A 21,105-nucleotide genomic window follows, 5' to 3' on the forward strand; every position below is an offset into this window, starting at 1 on the left:
TCTCAGAAATAGAACTTAGAAAAACTGTTACTAAACCTAAAACCGTATCTGCCAACTTGTACTATAAACCAAAGTCCTTTTCCTATCAAAGATTAGGGTAAAAGCAAAAATGTATGTCATAACATCATATCTGAATCTCATGCTACAAAAATAAAGCTTTTTAAAAATACTCACTAGACTTACAATTTAAACCTACACTTAAATTCTTAATGCAGTTTAAATGCATGCTTTAAAGCCAAGTCAGAGTTTTCACCCTGCTGAAGACAGGCTTTTCCTGGAGGCAGTCTCTAACATGTGTCAATCACTAAGATTACATTTAAATTCAGGACCACTAACCCAACCTGCAAAGTCGATCAGTAAAAAGGACTTCTATTCCATGCTCCAAGGAAAAGAGGTACTTTTATGTCTGCTGATGTATTTAGATAGCAAGGACTGACTGTATAGGTTGTATCAAAGGCAATGTGTTTATGAAACACATGTTCTGACAAAAATCAGAACTGACTAGAAAGTTTTCTTTAAAAACTCATTTAGAATAAGAATGGTTTACATCAGACATTCCCATGTTATGTCCTCAGTTCTGGGCCAGTGAGGCTTGTTTAAAGTGAATTATGATTTTATAGAAAAAAAGGCAAAACTTGTTCTCAAGAACTCAAACCAAAGTATCTATCTAATATTTAGCATTGCTTCAATAGTGCCAGACTACAAAAATAGCTTGCTGAGCTGTCACCACATCTGCATTCAGGGACAGTATATATCAACCTAATTATGAGACTGGAAAAGCATTTCATGCAGGATTTTTCTCCACACTGATTCTGGAAAGAAAAGCCCACAGTATTAAGTGCTGTGACCTCCTTTTTTTTCTCCCATGAGCCAACAAATACAGTAGAAAGCTGACATCTCTAAAATGGGCTTTTTCAGGTACCTTCCAGAAACCCCTCAGAGGACTTAAAACTGTGTAGCAGTATGTTGATCAGTGTTCTTCCTGCATGTTTACAATTCAAGTATTTCACAAATTTTAATCAGACTAATGGAACAAAACAAAAGGGTGACGGAGACGGTCTCTTCAATAGGAACTCTAGTGACAGGACAAGGAGTAATGGGTTCAAACTTAAACAAAGGAGATTCAGGTTAGATATAAGAAAGAAGATCTTTACTGTGAGGGTGGTGAGGCATCGGAACAGGCTGCCCAAAAACATGGTAAATGCTCTATCCCTGGCAGTGTCCAAGGCCATGTTGGAGAGACATGGTCTAGCGGAAGGTGTCCCTGCATATGGGGACACCCCAGGGGGGTTGGAACTTGATGATCTTAAGGTTCTTTCCAACCCTAACCATTCTATGATTCTATGATTGCAGCTATGTCTGCAATACTGTAAAATCTCAAACATGACACTTCAAAAAAATTCAGACTCCTGGGAAGTGTCAGGATTTGCAAACATGAAAGGTCTTCAGGATTACTGGATCCAATCTACTCTTAATATATATGCACCTTTTTTAGCTGTATTTCAGTTTTAATTATTTACTGCAGTGTATACCTGAGCAAGTACATTAGACTCCCAGATAAACTTCCAGAAATTATTTTATCAGCTGTAGTGCAATACATAAAACTTCACATTGTAACTGCAATTAAGACAATTACCCTACTAGATGGTTTTTTGGTAAGAAATGCTTAGAGAAGCCAATCACAGTATACCATCAGTTAAAAAAACTTACTCTGAGATGATAACTCGGGTGCTTAAGCACAGGGATGAAAGGCAAATATATCCCTACACTCAATATTCTTCTGAAGCGGACTTAGTAAAGTATGTATAGCCTCATTTCAAGACACTTTCTTAAAAATCATGCTATTGTGAAGGCAGGTCACAAAAAGAAAACTAGCACATTTCAAATTACTTCCAAGTTTTTTGGAAACTGGTACTTCTTTTATTATTATTTTAGAAAATATGGAGCACAGCAACTGAACTGACAGATTTTCTTAAATAAATATCTTATTGCACAGTTGACATATGATATTCACAGTACCTGCGATAAAGATGCATTGGCCCTGCCACAAGCAATGAATTTGTTTATTACAGAAAAAAGCCAAGGATTTTCTTAATGCACTGCAAAATGTCATACCTCTAAACTCATCACTTAAGATAAAGGCAGTAATAAAACACTTGGTCAAATTAATAGCGCCATGCAGTAGTTGAACTATTTACAAATAATGTCTGTGACTATGAGGTTTTATTGAGCTTCACCTCAGTTACAGGAAAAAATATACCCTATTTTGCCTTTGGGAGGCAGTGCTTGTCTCAGAAAACAGCTTTGGAAACTAAAAATCATTTCCTGCTTCAGCTTTTACAGTCCTTTCACATAACACAGCTTGCGGAAAAATTAAACTCTTCAATAATTTCAATGTTATGACGATGATGAAGTGTCACCGTACTCACAAGCCTTTCCTGGTTTTAAATTGTGCTTAGAAAGGAAGAGCTGGTAATTTCAGTACCTCAGAAATTCTTGATAATCAGTGCAGAGTATCAACTCTTTCACCTGCAATGATCCTGTTAATATAATCATTCCTCCTGCCTTCTCTGCTCCTCATTCCATCAAGAAATACATTATGTTTTCTTTTACTCATAGTCACTAACTAGAGAAGTATTAAGTAGGAAGACTGAGAGGAATACCTTTTTCTTTTGGGACTCCAAGGATCAAACCCAAGAATCGTATGTTTTTGGACATCCATCCCTCTTGCCATGAGATAGATTTTTAGATGTAAATTACTAGATGTAAATGACAGATGATACTACATGATATTCCAAATGCATTCACCAGAAAAGTATTGATTCAAACCAAACTAGAACATATTCAAACTGCTTAATCCTCTTCCCTACATCTTCACATTCATCTGATTACATGAAGCCAGATTTAAGCTACTCACTAAATTTCTCTCGAATTCCCCATCAACCGGAACAGTCTCCATGTTGAAAAGGCCCGTTGTCTGTCTCTCAGTCAGAGTTCTTCCATCGTGCTATTCAAGATCCTGGAGAGGGAAAGAAAAATACAAGAATTCAATTCCAGTGTCTAAAAGCCGTTCAAGAGCTTCACTCTCTCTCCCCTATGTTTTAAGGGGGCAAATAGTCTGCTATTATAAACTATGCATATTATGGTTCCTTGCAGAACATACACATCACCCATAAACCCCAACTTTTTAAGAACAGAGAGGGTAGTTTCAAGTAAAATGGGCAAAATGAAAGGTACTCACAGAGGCAAGCATTTACTTTTACAAATAAGAAAGAATTATGCTGGAAGAACACAAGCAACAAACAAACAAAACAAACCCCCCCAAAAAAACAAACAAAAAGAAACCCACAGTTTTTGCCTTGTATTTCCCCTTGCCAGCACACCACTCCTGCTCTGCAGGCATATGCACACAAGCTGTTTGGGTACATAAAAGCTATTCTGGAGCAGAGTTCAGGGCTTCACAGCAGAACTCCAGAAACATCCACATTTTGCTTTATGGAACCAAGACACAGAAATTAAATCATAGTGCAAGCCAGCACCCTCTGGGGCAGAGCAGGCACTCAGCTGGCAGCCACCACACGCAGCCAGAAAACAATGCCTTGTTCTCTATGTTCTCTAGACATTTCCTATTTACTTTTGTTGCTAGAGAAAGAAAGCTACAATAAACCTTAGTATACACACAACATTTGGAACCACTAGTGAGACAAGAAAATAGTCGGGAATCAAGCAAAACTCGGTGGGAAAAACACACCTTAACCATTCATTCATTTTGTGGGTTTCAGGAGGTAAGCAGATCAAAACAGGATGCCTCCAGAGATGTTGGAGCTAAATGATCTTAAGGTTCTTTCCAACCCTAACTATTCTGTGAACTATTCTATGATGTGCATCTACAGCCCATTGCTCTGTTTCTCTCTCCAAAGCCCCCATCAACAAAAGATCCAAGCAGATAAGAAGGCTGCAAGCTGACCTGTTCAAAACAGTAAAGCCAATATCCAACAGAGAGAAAATCCTGTGGTTCCACCCTCCACTCCACAGGTAAGTGGCTGACCACAGAATTAGCCCAGGGACTTTTCTGGGGTTTATTTTCCTTTGTTTTTGTCTTGGGTGGGGTGAGGGGGAAGGAAGCAGCTAAGTTACAGACCATTGTGAAACCAGCACTTGTGCAAGAGCAGGGGTAGCATAGGGATGGGGACTTGTTTTCTAAGCAACCGTGTTAGCATGTTGTGCTTAACATAATACATCAAGCTATGGCTCCCGTGCAAGCTTCAGCAGCAACAGATTAACTGAGGAGAGGGGGATGAGGAGGAATCACAGCCCCTCCTGGGAGCCTGAGGAGCATCCTGGGTACAGGAGGATAGGAGAAGATACAAGATCTTGTGGTTCAAAGCCTGCCTTGGGAAATACATGCCCATAAAAACAAATCTCACTATAAATCTCACAATCAAATCTCACCATTTGTTCAACTGTTTTCAATATTTTTATTATCTTTGTTTTGTTTTGTATTATGTAAAGCACATTCGAATTAAAAACTCCTTAGGAAGGACATAGAGTATTAACAAACTATAGCAAGTTACCATACCACATGCCACTAAAACATGAAAAGATGCATTAATAAAAAGTTTAACAAAAAGACTGTGCTAAAGAAACTGCATATAGTTCCTTATGACTCACTTCAAAGAACTGAAAGGATCTCACTCAAGTACCTGGGTAATTACCGAGGTAGCACACGTACCAGGGAAGCATATGGCTAGATGTTTCCATATACATTAGAAACAGCAGACATCTGAAGGGAGATGCTGCACGTGATTCATTTACATTAATAAAATGAAAGATGGCATTACCATAGAAAGAGGACCTCACCCCAGAAGCTGTGATTCCCAGGGCAGCAGGCACTGCGACTCACACCTTCCTCACAGCAACGCAGGGGTGCACAACTGCGTGATGACTCTTGGAGGCTGCTCTTTGTCATCTCTTCCCCCCACACCCATTTCAGGTTCTATTATTAACAGGCAGTTCAGCAACACTGGGCTGCATACATACTCGATTTACAGAAATACTAAACTCTCTTGAACAGGATGAAAACTGAGTGGTATTGCAAACCAATGTATACTCTGATTATTTAAAGCAGTTAGTCAGATTTTAATTACACAAACTTGCAACCATCCTGAAGTTATCAAATAAACAGGTCTTTCCTGAAATAGGAACATTCACCCTAAAACAAGTTTAAACCCACCTCTATTTTTAACAGACATTTAACTCTTAATTTTTGTTGGCAGAATGATGTATTCTGCTCTTCCATTTGTTTAAACAACCACAGCCACTACATCCTTCCTTATCTCAGTCTCAAGAGTAGTATCATCAGACAAGCACCCTAATCCTTAATTCTCAGTGTTTGTGGTCACTTGTGGTCCCCAGGAAACACACAATCCAGCAGGGTCCCAAGAACTGCAGAGAAGTTACTTAGGAGAGGGAGGCAGTTCTCCCTGCTCATGGCATATTTGAGCAGGAGGCAGAGTAAAGCAGGTGCAGAAACAGTTAAGGACTATCTTCCCCCACACTGTTTAGCTTATGAGTAGACAGCTAGCTTACCTTATTTGTCTTGGCAAAATGAAGGCTGAAAGCAAAAAACATTGCTCCTGCAATGTGCCAAAATAAACACCAATGAAGGAAAAGAGATCTCTCAGCAAAAGAACATTTGCAAAAAGTCAAATAAGTATGAACTTGGAGAACAGATTTATTTTGAACATTACTTAATATTTCCAACCACCTGAATCCCAAAGCTTTGAAACAACTTTCCTATCAGTGTAGGAAAGGGAATTTGTTTGTAAATGCAGCCAGGTTATTATGAACAGATTACTTCAGCCATTGGTAGCTTTTGTAACAATCTGTTTTTCAATTAGCTGCACCTCAAGAATAGGAAAATCCTGCTTGGATCTCCCATATAGGCAATGGAAAGCATGCATCAGTGAAAACTAACACAGTGTGAACATGACCTTTTCTACCTTTACACGTATATAACCAAATGTCTTACGTGACTTCTTACCACTTCCCTACTCCCACCCATCAAACAAAACAAAGAAATACTTTCAAAAGCCATAAAAGTATACCTCAGTAGTACAGTGTTATGTAGTATTCTCCTAGGTATAGCAATGCAGGCTACAGAGCAAAAGCAGCACAAGTCAGGTTCCTTGGTCGTGTCGTAAGTCTCTGGCAGCAAGCATTTGCTCACACCTCAGTGAAGTGGGTTTGGTCTGTCCTGTACTGATTTACAAATTCCACATGTTAACCAGATTGTATAAGTGTTTAACATAGGGATATGTTCATTTAACTGAATAAAGGACTTCCTAGGAAGGACATTTATTTTCCAGCTTAAGAAAAGCCCCTCACCAAATATGTAACTTGCCCCAGGCATGTTAGAGTGTTCTAACAATAAAACATGTCCAGGCTTCATCTGGGATATAGATAATTTCCTACCTAGTAGCTAGTGCAGCGCAGTGCTGTTTCAGCTTTAGTCTGGGAACAATGCTGATAACACACCAATGTTTTAGTTGTTGCTATAAGTAATGCTTACTCCAATCAAGGACTTTGCAGTCTCTCCTGCTCTGCCAGTGAGGATGGGCACAAGAAGCCAGGAGGAAGCAGAGACAGGACACCCTACACAAACCAGCCCAGGGGGTATTCCACACCACAGCATGTTATGCCCAATATATAAACTGGGGGGAGCTGGCCAGGAGCCACCAATTGCTGTTCAGGCTGGGCATGGGGCAGCAGGTATTGTGCATCACTTGTCTATCTTGGGTTTTATTCCTTTCTCTCTCAATTTCCTTTTTATTTTCTTTATTTCCTTCCCACAGTGAGAATAGTCAGCCACTGGAATAATCTTCCCAGGGAAGTGGTGGCTTCCCCAGCACTAGGCACTTTGAAGATCCTGCTGGACAGGGTGCTAGGACATCTAGTCTAGGCCATGCTTTACCTAGAAAGTTTGGACCAGATAATTCATGAGATCCCTTCCAACCTGGTTTTGTATGATTTCACTTTATTTCAATTACTAAACTGTTCTTATCTCAAACCTCAGGCTTTACCTTATTTTTCCAATTCTTATCCCCATCCTAGGTGGGTGTAAACTCTCCACTTTCCTTTAGTGTTCTGGTGATGTTATTTTGACTTTGCTGTGGGGAATTCTTTTTTTGTTGATGCAAGTGAAGTTTGTGAAGATTGTGTGATGAACACTGACTTTTGTGATAATTCTTAAGTATGTGATTTACATAGGCAAGGTGGGGAATGTATTGAGTTTACATAGCAAGGTTGGGGTAGGAGGAAGGCTTCTATGATAGGCTACTAGAGGCTTCCTCCTCATGTCCAACAGAGCCAATGCCTGCTGGCGCCAAGGCCAAGCCCATCAGTGATGGTGGTAGCACCTCAGGGATAACATTTAAGAAGGGGAACAAAATGTCAACTGTAGCCAGAGATCCAGGTCAGTGCAGAAGGAGGCAAGGAGATGCTCCAGGCACCAGAGCAGAGATTCCCCTGCAGCCCATGGTGCAGTCCATGGTGAGGCAGCTGTGCCCCTGCAGGCCATAGGGGTCTACTGGGGAGCAGGGGGATGCCCAAAGGAGGCTGTGACCCTGTGGGAAGCCTGTGCTGGAGCAGGCTCCTGGCAGGACCTGTGGCCCAATGGAGAGAGGAGCCCACACTGGAGCAGGTTTGCTGCAGGACTGGTGACCTCACAGGGGACCCAGGCTGGAGCAGTCTGTGCCTGAAGGGCTGCACCCATGGAAGGGACCGAGGCTGGAGCAATGTGTGAAGAACTGCAGCTGTGGGAAGGACTCACACAGGAGAAGTTCATGGAGGACTGTCTCCTTCTGGAGGGACCCCACACTGGAGCAGGGGAAGAGTGTGAGGAGTCCTGCCCTGAGGAGGAAGGAGCAGCAGAGACAATGTCTGATGAACTGACTGCAACCCTCATTCTCCATCCCCTGTGCTGCTAAGGGGGAGGAGGCAGAGATATCAGAGGTGAAGCTGATCCCAGAATGAAGGGAAAGGAGGTGAAGGTGTTTTCAAGATTTGTGTTTATTTCTCATTACACCACTCTGATTTGATTGGCAATAAATGAAAGCTAATTCCCCCAAGTCAAGTCTGTTCCACCCATGACAGTAACTGGTAAATCATTTCTCCCTGTCTTAATCCCAACCTGTGAGCCTTTTGTCCCTGTCCAGCTGAGGAGGGAAGTGATAAAGTAAGCTTTAGCGGGCATTTGGCATCCAGTCAGGGCCAGCCCACCACAGGACAACCCCTTAATTCAGTTCACAGAAGGATTCTTCTTCCCCTTTTCCAACAGATCATCTTTGGCTCAAACACTTTACTAAATTTGAAGCATTTCATTAAGATACGTTGTCTGATCTCATGGCTGAGATGCTCTTGCTGTGCAACCTCCTGTGTCCCCAGTGCCCCTCACATGACTTCCTGAATTACACCCATGGTGCAGCCAGAGTGAAAGAAGCAGAGATGACCCTGAATCTAGTATGTTTTCTGTTTAATCAATGGACCAAGTTACTTGAATGCCTACATACCATACTATATAGGCAGGTTTTTGCTTTCTTCCTAAGTACTATCACCTATGGTCATTAGATATAGCGTTTGCACTGTGATACTGTTTTGTGATCTGTTATAGTATCAGAGTACTCCCTTACACTCCAGCATCATACCTCAGAGGTAAGGAACCTGTGACCTGGTAATAGGCTGCACCAAGCACACAGGGAACTGGCTACTGCATGCTGTTCTGGCCTTTCCAAAGGGGAAGCATTTTCCAGGGCTCTGACCTCCAAACTGACCTGCAAACCTCTACTGGATGCCTGCCTTTTTTCCTTAAGGCCTACAGTAGTTTAATGCACTTAAATTGCCCAACATGGGTATCAGATGAGTGCATATTGTAAACTTCTTCAAGATAGCACAGGCATAATACACTGACTTCAAAGATCAATGTCACAACAAGCATGGGTGAGGCACATTAGAAGAAATGATACCTAGTTGTTTACATTGGCATCGAGAAAAGATTCCCTTAGGTCCTTGCTGGAAAGCAGTCACAACAGTACCATACAAATGCTATTCCATAGGGAATCATCTTGTCCAACTCCTCTTTTGAAAGAGGTCATTTTGTGAGCTTTTGATTAAGGATGAAGACTCCGCAACCTCCCTGGGCAACCTGTGCCAGCATTCAGTCACCCTCACAGTAAATACAGTCTTTCCCAATATTCAGAGAGAACCTCCTGAATTTCAGTCTGTACCCACTGCCACTTGTCCCACCACTAGGCACAACTGGAAAGAGCCTCACTCTGTCATCTTTCAGGTATTTATACATATTGATGAGATTCCCCTGAGCACTCTCTTTTCCATGCCAAACAGTCCCAGCTCTCAACCTTTCATCATATAACAGATGATCCATTCCCTAGATCATCTTCATGACCCGTCACTGGACTCTCTCCACTATGTCCATGCCTCTTGCACTGAAACTGGACCCAGTACTCCAGGTGTGGCCTGACCATTGCTGAGCAGAGGGTAAGATCACTACCCTTAATCTGCTGCAATGGTTTGTCTAATGTGTCCAAGGATACCATCCACCTTTTCTGTGGCAAGGGCACGTTGTTGGCTCATGTGCAACTGGCTGCCTGTCAGAATCACCAGGTGACCCTGAGGTAAGCAGTTCTCTGGTGTGGTTATCAGTACATTCAGTTCAATAAGGCCTATAAGGAAGTTTAAGGTAATACTCTTGAGGAAAATACCTAAGTGCTAAAAATAGATCATAACAAGTTTCATAAAAATTAAGAGCTAACAGGGATAGCATCAGTTTTAAGAGATTAAAAGAAATCTACATCCTAAATTTAACTTGAATGACCAAACCAAAGCTCTCAAATGAGCTAAGTGTCACTCCGCAGTCACATTCACTTTGCTCCATGCAGCAGGGGAGCAGCAATAGCACAGAAGATTAAAAAAGTACATATCTTACTTTCAAGGTTCTTTGAATCCAGTGCGCCAGAGGAAGTAAGCACAGCACCCTGGCTGTAGTGCAAGATCATGGATGGTCTCTCGGTGAACAAGTCCACACATGAAGTACGCTTCATCAAGTTACAGCTCTGGCCAGCTTCTTGCACATGACACAATGTCACTGCATGCCAAGGACCCTGTGTTTGTTGAGACCAGTTCCAAGAAAGCAGGAACTGAAGCAGAGTTACTGACAAAAATGGAGTGGGTCCAACAGGGTGAAATGACTCAGCAACAGATCTGGTAAACAAAGAAATCACAAGTTTTCCTCCGACTAAGCATCTTGCACATGCTAACAAGAACTTGAATAAGCTAGGAAGAGGTTTTGTTCTGCAATTCTAGATGATAAATTTGAGAGCTGAGTAAATTTCTAGTTTCAATTCCATGTACTGTGAAGTCAGGCCAAAAAGTAGAGTGATAAAAACAATGATAATACTGGGGAAATTACAGATGATGAAATACATGGTTACACTAACTCCAAATTGCAATGTTTGAATGCTCAAAAATTTGCTACAACCACACCAGCAAGCATACTGTGATCACTTACTGCTATCAGCCACCAAATTCACCCCTTTGAAACACTTCCTTCCACCCTGAGTTTCATCACCTGCCTCCCATATCTCCTGAATAAACACTCCCTGTGCAAAGCAAGCCATTTCCTCTATTTCTGGGTAGACAAGACCACCACCAAACTACCCAAAAACCCAGGGAAGGTGAAGTGCTTAAGAACAAGCCTTGAAAACACTTCTCATCTAGAAAAAACTTGGAAAGTAGAAGCATACTTCAGATAGCTGAGGTATCTTGTAGGAGTGACAGATAGCAGTGACTGCCAAGAAAAGTATAGCAAGCTCCTGAACACCCACTACAACTTTAACAATTACAACATTAAACAGGTGTCCCACAGACAAACTTGCCCTGATAAAAAAGAAGGACAACAGAAGAGGTGTAAAGAGTCACTTCCAGGTACTAAAAACCAACATCCTCTCAAAACTAAGTCCTAAGTATTCTGGAGCCCTCTGGCTATTGAAGTGAATTCAAAGCTTCACAACTTGTCCCTCTCCTCATTATATATATTCTGCAAGACTGTTCTCATTATCCAAATGAGTTGTTGGTCTTAATGGTAAAAATGCTAATTTCATCACCTAAGGGTGTCTAGTTACCTGAAGCATTATCCACCTTGCCTCCACAAGCCAGTTTTACCTAGTGCTCAGTCTTATTTTGTAGCATAAGAACAAGAAAGGCAATAAATTGTTACGTTTTTTGCATTTAAGTTTGAACCAGTCAGAACCTGAGTATTTTATGAAGCTTCATAGATGATTTTACTACTTTTGCTTTGTTGTGATCAAGTAAGGAAAGAAGATTTAACCAAATCTTACATCACACAATCTAGTGTTTCATTTTTACACCTCAAGATCTTGCAGTACCAACCAGGAAAATAACCAAGGGGATGACAAACCAACCTTACAGAACAATATACAAGGTTATATTTATCAATGACAGCCTTCATTTGAAGAAAACCACACGCATTCAAACCTGGTGGTTAGACACACTGCAAACTGTTGTCCTCTCTGAACTCCACCCTGAAACTTAAAGGCACATTTGCTAAGTGGGCCTTACATTTTTCCTGCCCAAAGATGACAGGCTAAAAAAGGTTTAAGAAAGCAACATGACAAATTTAATAATTTAAAATCATAGAATCCTGGCCTTTCTTCTAACAGCTTTTGAAGTTTTCTTTTACAACTGTAAAAGTACTACTAATTGCTCCCTCCATCCCCATATATCTGGTCAACCATATAGAGGTTTGCATTAGAAGCCAATATGCTCCTATTAATATCTCAGTGTTCTGCACTGTGATGAGAGGCCAGCCATTACTCCCTGTGGTTTCTAATCTCTCCTTTGGCAGCTGTATGAAGTTGCGGTGTTACACACTCTTCTAAACACAGCTGAAAGGGGTTAAGAGATTACTAGTCCTCCACACCTCATCCTTCCCTCCTCTTCCCCCATGGCAGCTGCTGCCCTTCTGACCTGCCCACAAGCCTCTTGTGTGAGACAGACCTCCATTTCTGCAAAGTATTTTAAACATCCACTCTCAAAACACAGTCATTTATACTGAACTACACCATAGGACTTCACATCTGCCTCTCTGCTTGTGGGTCTGGCACAGCACTGGTAAAGAACAGCTGAGCTCCGCCTCCTAAACCACCTTCATTCCAACCACAACAGCCTGCGGGCTATGAGCCACAGCCTCACCAGCACTGTCTAGAAACCACTGCAGGAAGTGAAGAGTGTCAAGCCAAGGCAAAAGGAAAAGCAATGTTGTTGTTAAAGGGGTTCATTTAACGAAAAAGGAAGATCAGACAGCAGAGATGCTTCCAAACAAGATGGATAGGCAGCTGGACAAGTCCTTCTGTTTCTAAAGCCCAAGTGGAACAAGTTGCCACCCTGAGATACGAGACAGATCTGGATTTCCTCTATGCGGAACTTACCAAAACAAAAACCTCACTTTTCCTAAAAGGAACGCTTTAACTTTTTTCCTGTTTTGCCCTTGACAAACATTACTGTCAAATATATCAAGGTATTCAAAAGGGGGGAAAAAAAGGCACTAAGCATATAAGAACTAATTAATTATGCAGGAAAAACCTCAAGAAGCAGATGCTGAAAGTCTAACACTCTAAATGATGCAGAATACTGCCTTCACGATGAAGCCCCCCTAAATGTCTTGGCTATAATGCAATCACAGATGCAAAAATATTTTAAGTCTCTTGTGCTGGTCAATAGTACAAATCAACTTCATAAAGAATAGAGGTTCAGAAAACTGTTCTAAGATTACATACAAATTATTGCAGTTAACAATACTATTGCAGATGAGTGAATTGCCAACTGCCAAATGAACTGTATGCAACTAGATAAGCATTCTTTATTGAAGCAAAATAAGTTAGCTTGAACTACTGTAAAGTTTCTGTATTTCAGAAGCTGCAGTGACTTTGCTTGGACAGATACATGCTATCATGCAGATAGTTCATTGCCACATCAGAAGCTATTGCAGCCAGTTTCCTACATAGCTTCTCTCTGAGCTGACTTAAGCCAGCATAAGCACGGCTCCATACTGTCACAATTTCAGAATACATACATGGCCAAACTGTCCTTTTAAAGCATTTTGCTTACTAAGAGTTTACAAAAAAATTGCAGCTTTAATCTGAACACCAAACAACTGCCTCAGGCATTAGAGCATGTATTACTTATGTCACACTACCATTTATGCTTAAAAAGTCTCTATTGCTGAGGGATGGACAAGAACATTTTTCCAAGGCTGTATCAAAAGACTACGCAATCCTCTGCTTAAGGAGGGCCACCACCTCCTTTCCTTACCTACAGTACCACTCATCTTTGCAGGAGTTATGGGCACCTGGAGGAACAGGATGCCCACCCTCCTGAAAGTGATCAAATCTTTCTCAGTACTTTCACTGACAATGGACACAGATCCAAAACAATTAAAGCAAATTTAAATTAATACCATGTTCATGGCTTTCTATACCCTCTGAATTACCCAGCTGCAAAGGTCAGAATATGCAGGACAGGCCACACTCAAAAATCAGCCTTCAAAAAAACCCAAAACCTACACATTCAAATGAGCAGAAAATTGTAAACAGGTGACCACAAGTGACCTGCAGTATCAGATACTTGGTATCATGTGAGCTCTAACACAGCTTTCCCAGAAATTACGGTAACTAACCAGATCACATACTCGTCTCCTTACTTTTCTCATTATATTTTTTAACTAGTAGCCATCAGTGTTTACCTGTATGCTCCCTTGAGTACATATCCTTTTGTTCTGTATCTATATGCTACCAGGTTCAACTTGATCCAAATATGACAAGGGTTCTCAAGTTCAAAGCAATATAAGCAGTGTCCTGGTTTGAGCAGTAGCAGTCATTTTTCTCCTTCTTGGTAGCTGGTGCAGTGCTGTGTTTTGACTTTCAGGCTGAGAACGGTTGCTGGTACCAAGTATGTTTTGAGTTACTGCTCAAATGTTTGGTTTGTCCAAGGCCTTTTCTGAGCTCATGCTCTGCCAGGGAGGAGGGGAAGCCAGGGAGGAAGGAGAGACAGGACACCTGACCCAGGCTAGCCAAAGAGGTATTCCATACCATAGCACGTCATACCCAGGATGTAACTGGGAGAAACCCGGAAGGGCTGGAGCTCTGGGGGGATGGAGGAGATATCAGTCGGTGCTCGGTCGGGCAGGGTGGGGTGAGTTATGGGTCGGTGGCTGGTGGGGTGTTGTATTCTCTTCGCTTGTTATTGGCTTTATCATTATTATTTGTAGTAGTAGTAGCAGGAGTGATTTGTGTTACACCTTAGTTATTAAACCGTTCTTATCTCAACCCGTGGGGGCTACTTTCTTTGGATTCTCCTTCCTAACTCTCTGGGAGTTGGGGGAGCAAGGGGGGGAGTGAGTTGATGAGCTGTGCAGTTTGGTTTTAAACCACGACAAGCAGTTAATGTTGAATAAACAGAGTGTTGAAGGAAGAGTAATCTTAATACACATCTACAGCAAAACCAAGAAAACTAGATTCAGAAAGTGAATAACGTACCTCCAAAATTGAGTCAGTGCAAAGGACCCATTTTCCAAGTGGCAAATCTACCAGGATTTTAATCTTCCCTTTCCACTGTGTATGTTGCTGTTCCTAAGAACTGAAAAGAATGGCCAACTCATTTTAAAAAGAGCTGAAATACACCTTAAGAGCTCTTTTCAATTTTCATACCTGTTGAAAGGATACTCTGGGGGTTCAGCAGTTGGTTCTGTGCACTGGAAAAAAGCAATCTCAAAATGTGATTTGGGTTACTCACTCACTAAGACCTGCCCAAGAACAATACTATGATTCAAATTCCAAGTATGATGCCATTCAACCGCATTCATTCAGAAATATCACTAGACTACAGGCTTCCAAAGGTCTAACAGTGGAAATAGTTTCTTCGTTAGCAAGCACTGCTGAGGAATTGCATTCATGTGAACTAAGACAGACCATCTTTCCTCCCCTGGAGCTCCCAAAGACCTACCAGCACAGAATCACTTGTCTATACCACAGTACTTTAATTTCACCAAACTGAGATTACCTCTCTGGGACTTACCAGTGAGAACCAGGAACACGCTTCACAGGGGCTCAGCCAAGAACATAACCACAATCCTAATTTCTGCTCTAACCCAAGAGACATAAAACAGGGGAAAAAATTAAAAATCAGTGCATACTCTAAAATTAAAAGTATAGAAGACTACTTAACAACGACAGCCAAGTCTCAGTTGAGCTGCGATTAGCTGCAATAGTTATATTGCGTATAAGAGACTTTTATGAAATGAACTTGGAAGGATTCAAAGTGGATATTTCAAACAGGAACTTAATATTTATTCTCATGTACAATTTCTTAGTTTGGCAGCAATGTCTCTTCTTGATATTAAAAAAGAGTTGATGACCTAAGAGATGCCCTTCATCTGGATTTCTTTTGGTTGGTGCTGAAAGGTGGTTTCCACAATTTCAAGATACCGGATATCTGCATGAGAATTTAAGAACAAAAGGTCAGAGGAGCTTACCACAATAGGAAAAACCCTAGAAATTCTAACTTAGATCAGCACAGGTTCAAACAGGCAGCAATAGGATCTGGCTTACACATCATGGTTTATTAAAAAGACTTAGAAAGTCTAATTTAGAATTCCATTGTTTATGCCAAGTTTCGGGGGGGGGGGGGGTGTTACACTTTACTGCTTGCCTAAGTAAAATAAGCTGATGAACTTCTGGATTTTTAGGTTTCATTACTATTCTATACGTTTGCAATTCATGATCTTTCATAGGGTTTTTTGGGTGGGTTTATTTTTGTTTGGTTTGCCTTTTTTTGGGGGTTGCTTTTTGGTTTTTTGCTTTGTTACTTTGGTTTGGGAGGTTTTGGGGGGTTATTAAGAGAAAGTATTGTTTTGTGGGTATTTTTTCATTGTTTTTTGGTAGGGGGATTTAAGTCACAAACAAGTATTTCAAATACCCTTGCACAGGCTTAACAAGGACTAGTGCTTTTAGCACCAAACACCCAAGCTTGCCTTCTGAAGCTACTGAGCAGCTGCTGATCAACTTTGATTTAGAACTGCTGCTAGACTCTCACATAGCTTTTAGTTTAACAGGATGAACAATATAACCTGATTCACAGGAACTGTAAATTACTGTCATATTGCAGATCTGGCAAGTGACCTAGGACTAAACCTCTTGCTTCCCCACCCATTTCTAATCAACAAATTACACACTGCCCCATGACATTTCTTTGGGTGAGGAGAAGCACCTAACCTGCCACAACAAGCAGCTGCGGAAAAGCCAGAAGCGTCATGAAGTGACAACTTCCCTGCTATTCACAGCCTTCAGAAATCAGTTCAGTGCTAGATAACTGCTCACACTATTTGCAACAACAAATTTTTGCTTCAGGGACCAATATAGAAGATACTAAATCTATTCAAGCCTAAAAGTAAGTATGTGTCATGGTTAGGATGGGTTCTGTTCCTTGACAACCAGGGAGTGGTTGTCACTTCATACAGCACAGGCAGGAAAACAAAGTCTTGACACTTCCTCAGAAGTCTTTTAAATGCTTCAGAGAGGAAAAAAAAAAAACCACACCCTAGTGTCCTCGACAAAGAATTATTCGATTCAGGGCCAAATATGTATTTAATGGAGACAGTATCTCCTCCTGCCCTTCCACCAGCCTACTCAAGTACTGGGAATTCTCTTTCCCATCAAATGGTTTGAAGGGGCTATCAGATAGCTTAAGTGTGTGATTTAAGATCAATGCTATCCTCTCAGCTCTGCAATCTCAAAGGACTGTACGATTTTAAGTTCTGAATCTCACTTCTCCACCACCCTCTATCCATCCCCTCAATACTCAGCTAGTTAAATCAAAGCACATGGTGCAGGTTGGGAGGGACATCACACAGTTTGGGAGCTCAGGAACAAGAGAAGACAGACACAAATGCCTGAAAGGAAGGATGCAATGCTTGTGAGCTCCAACAAATTCAGCTGGTGTTTTTACAATAAAAAAGGGAAAGAATATTTAAAAGAAATAATGCATTTATTTTTTGAAAGAGAAAAACTACATCCTTCCTTTCACAGCATCACCTCATTCCACTATTGTCACCAAAACTGACAAGTCATCAGTTCAATAGCATTTTATAGCTTACTTTCATATTTTAAAATCACACACGATACCAATGTAACACTAGTTTACCTACGAAGATAATATTAGCATAAAGCAATTCAATATCCTTGTATCTCTGCCACAGCAGTTAACTAGACCTTTAAGTATTATGTTACACATTTTATTCCCTTGAAGGCAGCTTAAGCATGTATTTCAAAGTCTAGCATTTAGGAAAAGAGTGTAACACCAATTTCTGTGTTTCACAATGTAAATGGAGCTGGGCAGCAACAGCTCAGGTCTCTGAGCTGTAACTGAACAGAAATCTATGTCCTAACTTACTCATAGCTATGAGCCCGCTTCCTGGAGCACACTTCAACTCCAACACTCATTTTCACATACCACTCTGAGGTGTCAGGCGAAGGAAAACTGAATGTACCAGTTTAGATCTCCTGCAGGAGTAGCTGTAAGAAAAACTGGCACTACATGTTTCCAACCATGTGCTATGCTAAAAGGGGCAACTGGAGAAGTCTCCTGTCCTGTGTATTCAATCCATTATTAACCAAGTGTCCAGAATGAATATCCAAAACCAGTGGTCACAGATACAAACCAGTGAACTTCAGGTACACTATACTTATCACTAGAGGCTTTAACTTATAAATACTCCCATTTCTTCAAGAAAGACTGCACATGTAATACTGATTTCAATGAAAGCAACAAGTGGGCAGAGGCCCTTAAATCTCAAAAACACTAAGGCATGCATATTCTTTCCTGTAAGGGATTTTGTTCCCTGTTTTGCAGACCTCGACAGAATTCAGAGAAGGATGAGCTGTTCTCGCCTCCTAATGATTAGAACTTAAGAAAAAAAATATAGGCCAGTAGTACTTAATGCAATGACACATTTTACATGCCCAAGATAGCTTTTAGAAAGTCCTTGACATCCATTAACTTAGGCCTTTGTACATCCAGACTGTCCGCAGCTCCCACAGAATATGAAATTAAGACCTAGTAACTCCAGCAGTGCTATTAACTTCATAAAATATCAGATTTTAAGCAAATAGCCACTTCAATATTACAATGTCATTTATAAGCACCAAGCTGTAAAATAACCGAGAAGCTTATCCATCAAAACCACATAACCAAGATAAGCACACCAGCCTTCCAGTTATATCATGAAGCAGTAAGAATTTCCTCCCAGGCAAGTTGATAAGTTATAATTAACCTTCATAACCCGGTCTTTGGCTTCGAACATTAAAGCTGAATTCAGCTTGGAAATCCATTAAAATGCTAAGCAGTCTATCCACTTGGGAACTGGAGAATGGCATATTGCATTCAGCTAAAAAAAAAAAGCAAAGCAAAGCACAATGGTCTCCTTAGACAACTTCAGGGATCTGTTAGTAAAAATCATAAGTCATAAATAAATCACTTTTTTACAAGAATTCACGAATTCTTAAGTTCTCCATGAAGACCCTGAAACATTTAAGGTTGATGAAGGGAACTCTGATACCGGCATGACTGAAGGTTTAACATAAAACAATAGGCATAGAAACAAAGGATAAAGATGAGCTAGGTGGGCTATGAAGTTTGATTTTACCTTTTCATGCTTATCTGTAACAACAGATATTATTTGCATCAATATGGGCCAAAACTTATTCTCAGCCTGCACAGCACAGTTCACATTCAGAGCTAAATTTCGTTCTCCCCCATTAAGGTACATTGACTCATTCTGCCTTTTGGATAGACTGTTGACAAGGAAAGCTACTTAAAACATGTTTCTAAACCTGCTTTTTCTATGGTTGCCACTTCTAAATTAGTATAAAAATTAGGCAGGCAGACAGAGAAATGAAAATTTCAGGGCTAACTGCTTCTTTCCTAGACATGAAAAGCGTGGAAAATCCTGGGCTACAATACTTAATTGGAAGGTAAGGCTTCAGACTGACCTCACAGCCAACAAAAAGCCTACAAATTGAAAGCTTCATTAAATATCATAAAAAGCACATTTTAAAGTTATAAAGTGCCCTTGGAGATCACCTCTGTAAATCCAACTGGCTTTAAAATAATAGGAAACACCACAAAACTACAAGCAACTGCATTTTTAGTAACTTGACAATGGGCATTACACTACTGTATCTGACCTGATTATCACCACTCCACTCAGTTTTAACACCAGAATTCTGATTCCAGTGATCTGCATATTGTATCTTACAATAATTTCATTCATTCACTTCTGAGTTCAGTGATATTAATTTTATGTATTTTTTTACATTTCTTTACAAATATAGACAGTATATCTGCTCAACAAGCATCTATTGAGGTATTTAGACGTGCCTGAATTAGCTATGCATTTCTGAAAATGCCCCTTTATGAAGTGGCTGAAAGTCAGTATCATCTTCGTGTCAAGTTAAGAGGTATTTCAAGCATTTAACTCCCGTAAGGAGCTACATTGATTGCCATCAAGTTAACCTTGACAGCTTTGCAAGCAGTCGTGCTGTAGATGGCAGTGTTCCACACAGCTCACTTCCCTACCTTAACGTGGGGCTCAGGAGTACAATGCACAGAATATACTGCAATGTTCCTGCAGGAATCTCCAGCGCAAGTACTTGCAGAGCATACCGTGTGTAGTGAGAAAGCATACAAGATGGATTAATTTGAAAAACAAAATCTTGGTCCGTTCTCAGCTGACTAAAGACATGTACCATAATGACAATTAAAATCTTAAGTTCTGCAGACGAGGTAACATCCTTAAAACAGAGACCCATAATACACTGTTCCTGTGTATGGGATTTGAGCACACTCAGACATTTTACTTCAGCTAACCAAAATCAAAGTAAGTTTTATGTAATAATCTTAGATTCCTGACTAGAAAGTGCGTTTCTCATGTAGGAGGGTACATCTGGATCCTCTGGGCTTCCAATTTACCTAGAATCAGGGCACAGGCATTCTAGAAAATACTGGCCTGCAGAGCAAAAATCTGAGTTTCACACTAATCTCCCCAACTCCTTTCCTCAAGATGGCTCTAGTCTGTTAGCAACACACTTTCCATGTAGAACCTCCCAAAGGCAGTCACGTTTGTCTGAAAGGTGACTGTCCACTTCATGACACACACGGCATGAGCTTCACAGAAATAAACCACTGCTCATTCCTGGAAAACCAAAGTGGCAGGCATTCAGGTATATACCTATTAAATATCAGGAAGAAAGGGAATTAACTAGTTCTTTGAGAAAATCAAAATACGCGGCATCCCTGCTCCTACAGATCTGCTGCACATGCCAGAAACTGAATGAAGAGCACAATTATGCAAACCCCATGTCACCATCATGGTGGGTTCAAAATTATTTCGTAATGGGCAGAAAAGTGGCTCAATCACTAGCAAGTCAATAGTTTCAGAAACCACCTTGGCAGCAATTTCAATGACCCCCAGCTAATAACTCTCATAGCTGTCTGCCTCATTATGCACCTCAAAGTACATAAATACTAGCTCAAACAGGTTCTCCCAGGACAGAGAGCACACAAGTTTGTCTTCATGATGTTCAAGACTAATATTTCCATTTCCTATGAGGAAGTACAGCCTTGATTCTCTTCAGGTTGAAATTGTTGCTTTTGCTACTCAGCAAAACATCTGCTGGGAACTACAAGAGGTATGAGACATCAGAAACGATGATGGAGGATAAGTCAAGACACAATAACATGGCATCTTAAGTCTATGAAGATAAAGTCCAAGGCTGCAATGGAGAACAGACTGATACCACCACATTCCACGAAAGTATCAGCAGCAGGTGCTGGTGCTAGCAAATAGATTTATGTTGGTAACAACCTCCCTGGACACAGTACTGGGAGGAGTGAACATTACTCTTTTTGCTTGTACAGCTTATGCTTGCAGGAATTTGCTTGGGGAGAGAGGAGACA

General features: G+C 40.8%; 1 protein-coding gene across 2 annotated transcripts in view; it reads right to left on the minus strand.

Moving 5' to 3' along the window:
- The window catches only part of OSBPL8 (oxysterol binding protein like 8), a 91,971-nt gene that overhangs the window by 57,793 nt on the left and 13,073 nt on the right, over nucleotides 1–21,105 (minus strand). For both annotated transcript variants that reach the window (XM_031047944.2, XM_005147902.3), the window contains exon 2: nucleotides 2,918–3,019. Coding sequence is in view for 1 of the 2 variants with exons in the window: in XM_005147902.3 (XP_005147959.1) it covers nucleotides 2,918–2,959 (42 nt within the window). In the remaining variant the exon portion in view is untranslated. The remainder of the gene's footprint in view (nucleotides 1–2,917; nucleotides 3,020–21,105) is intronic.

Source organism: Melopsittacus undulatus, chromosome 5 (assembly GCF_012275295.1).
Source record: "Melopsittacus undulatus isolate bMelUnd1 chromosome 5, bMelUnd1.mat.Z, whole genome shotgun sequence".
Taxonomy (NCBI): domain Eukaryota; kingdom Metazoa; phylum Chordata; class Aves; order Psittaciformes; family Psittaculidae; genus Melopsittacus; species Melopsittacus undulatus.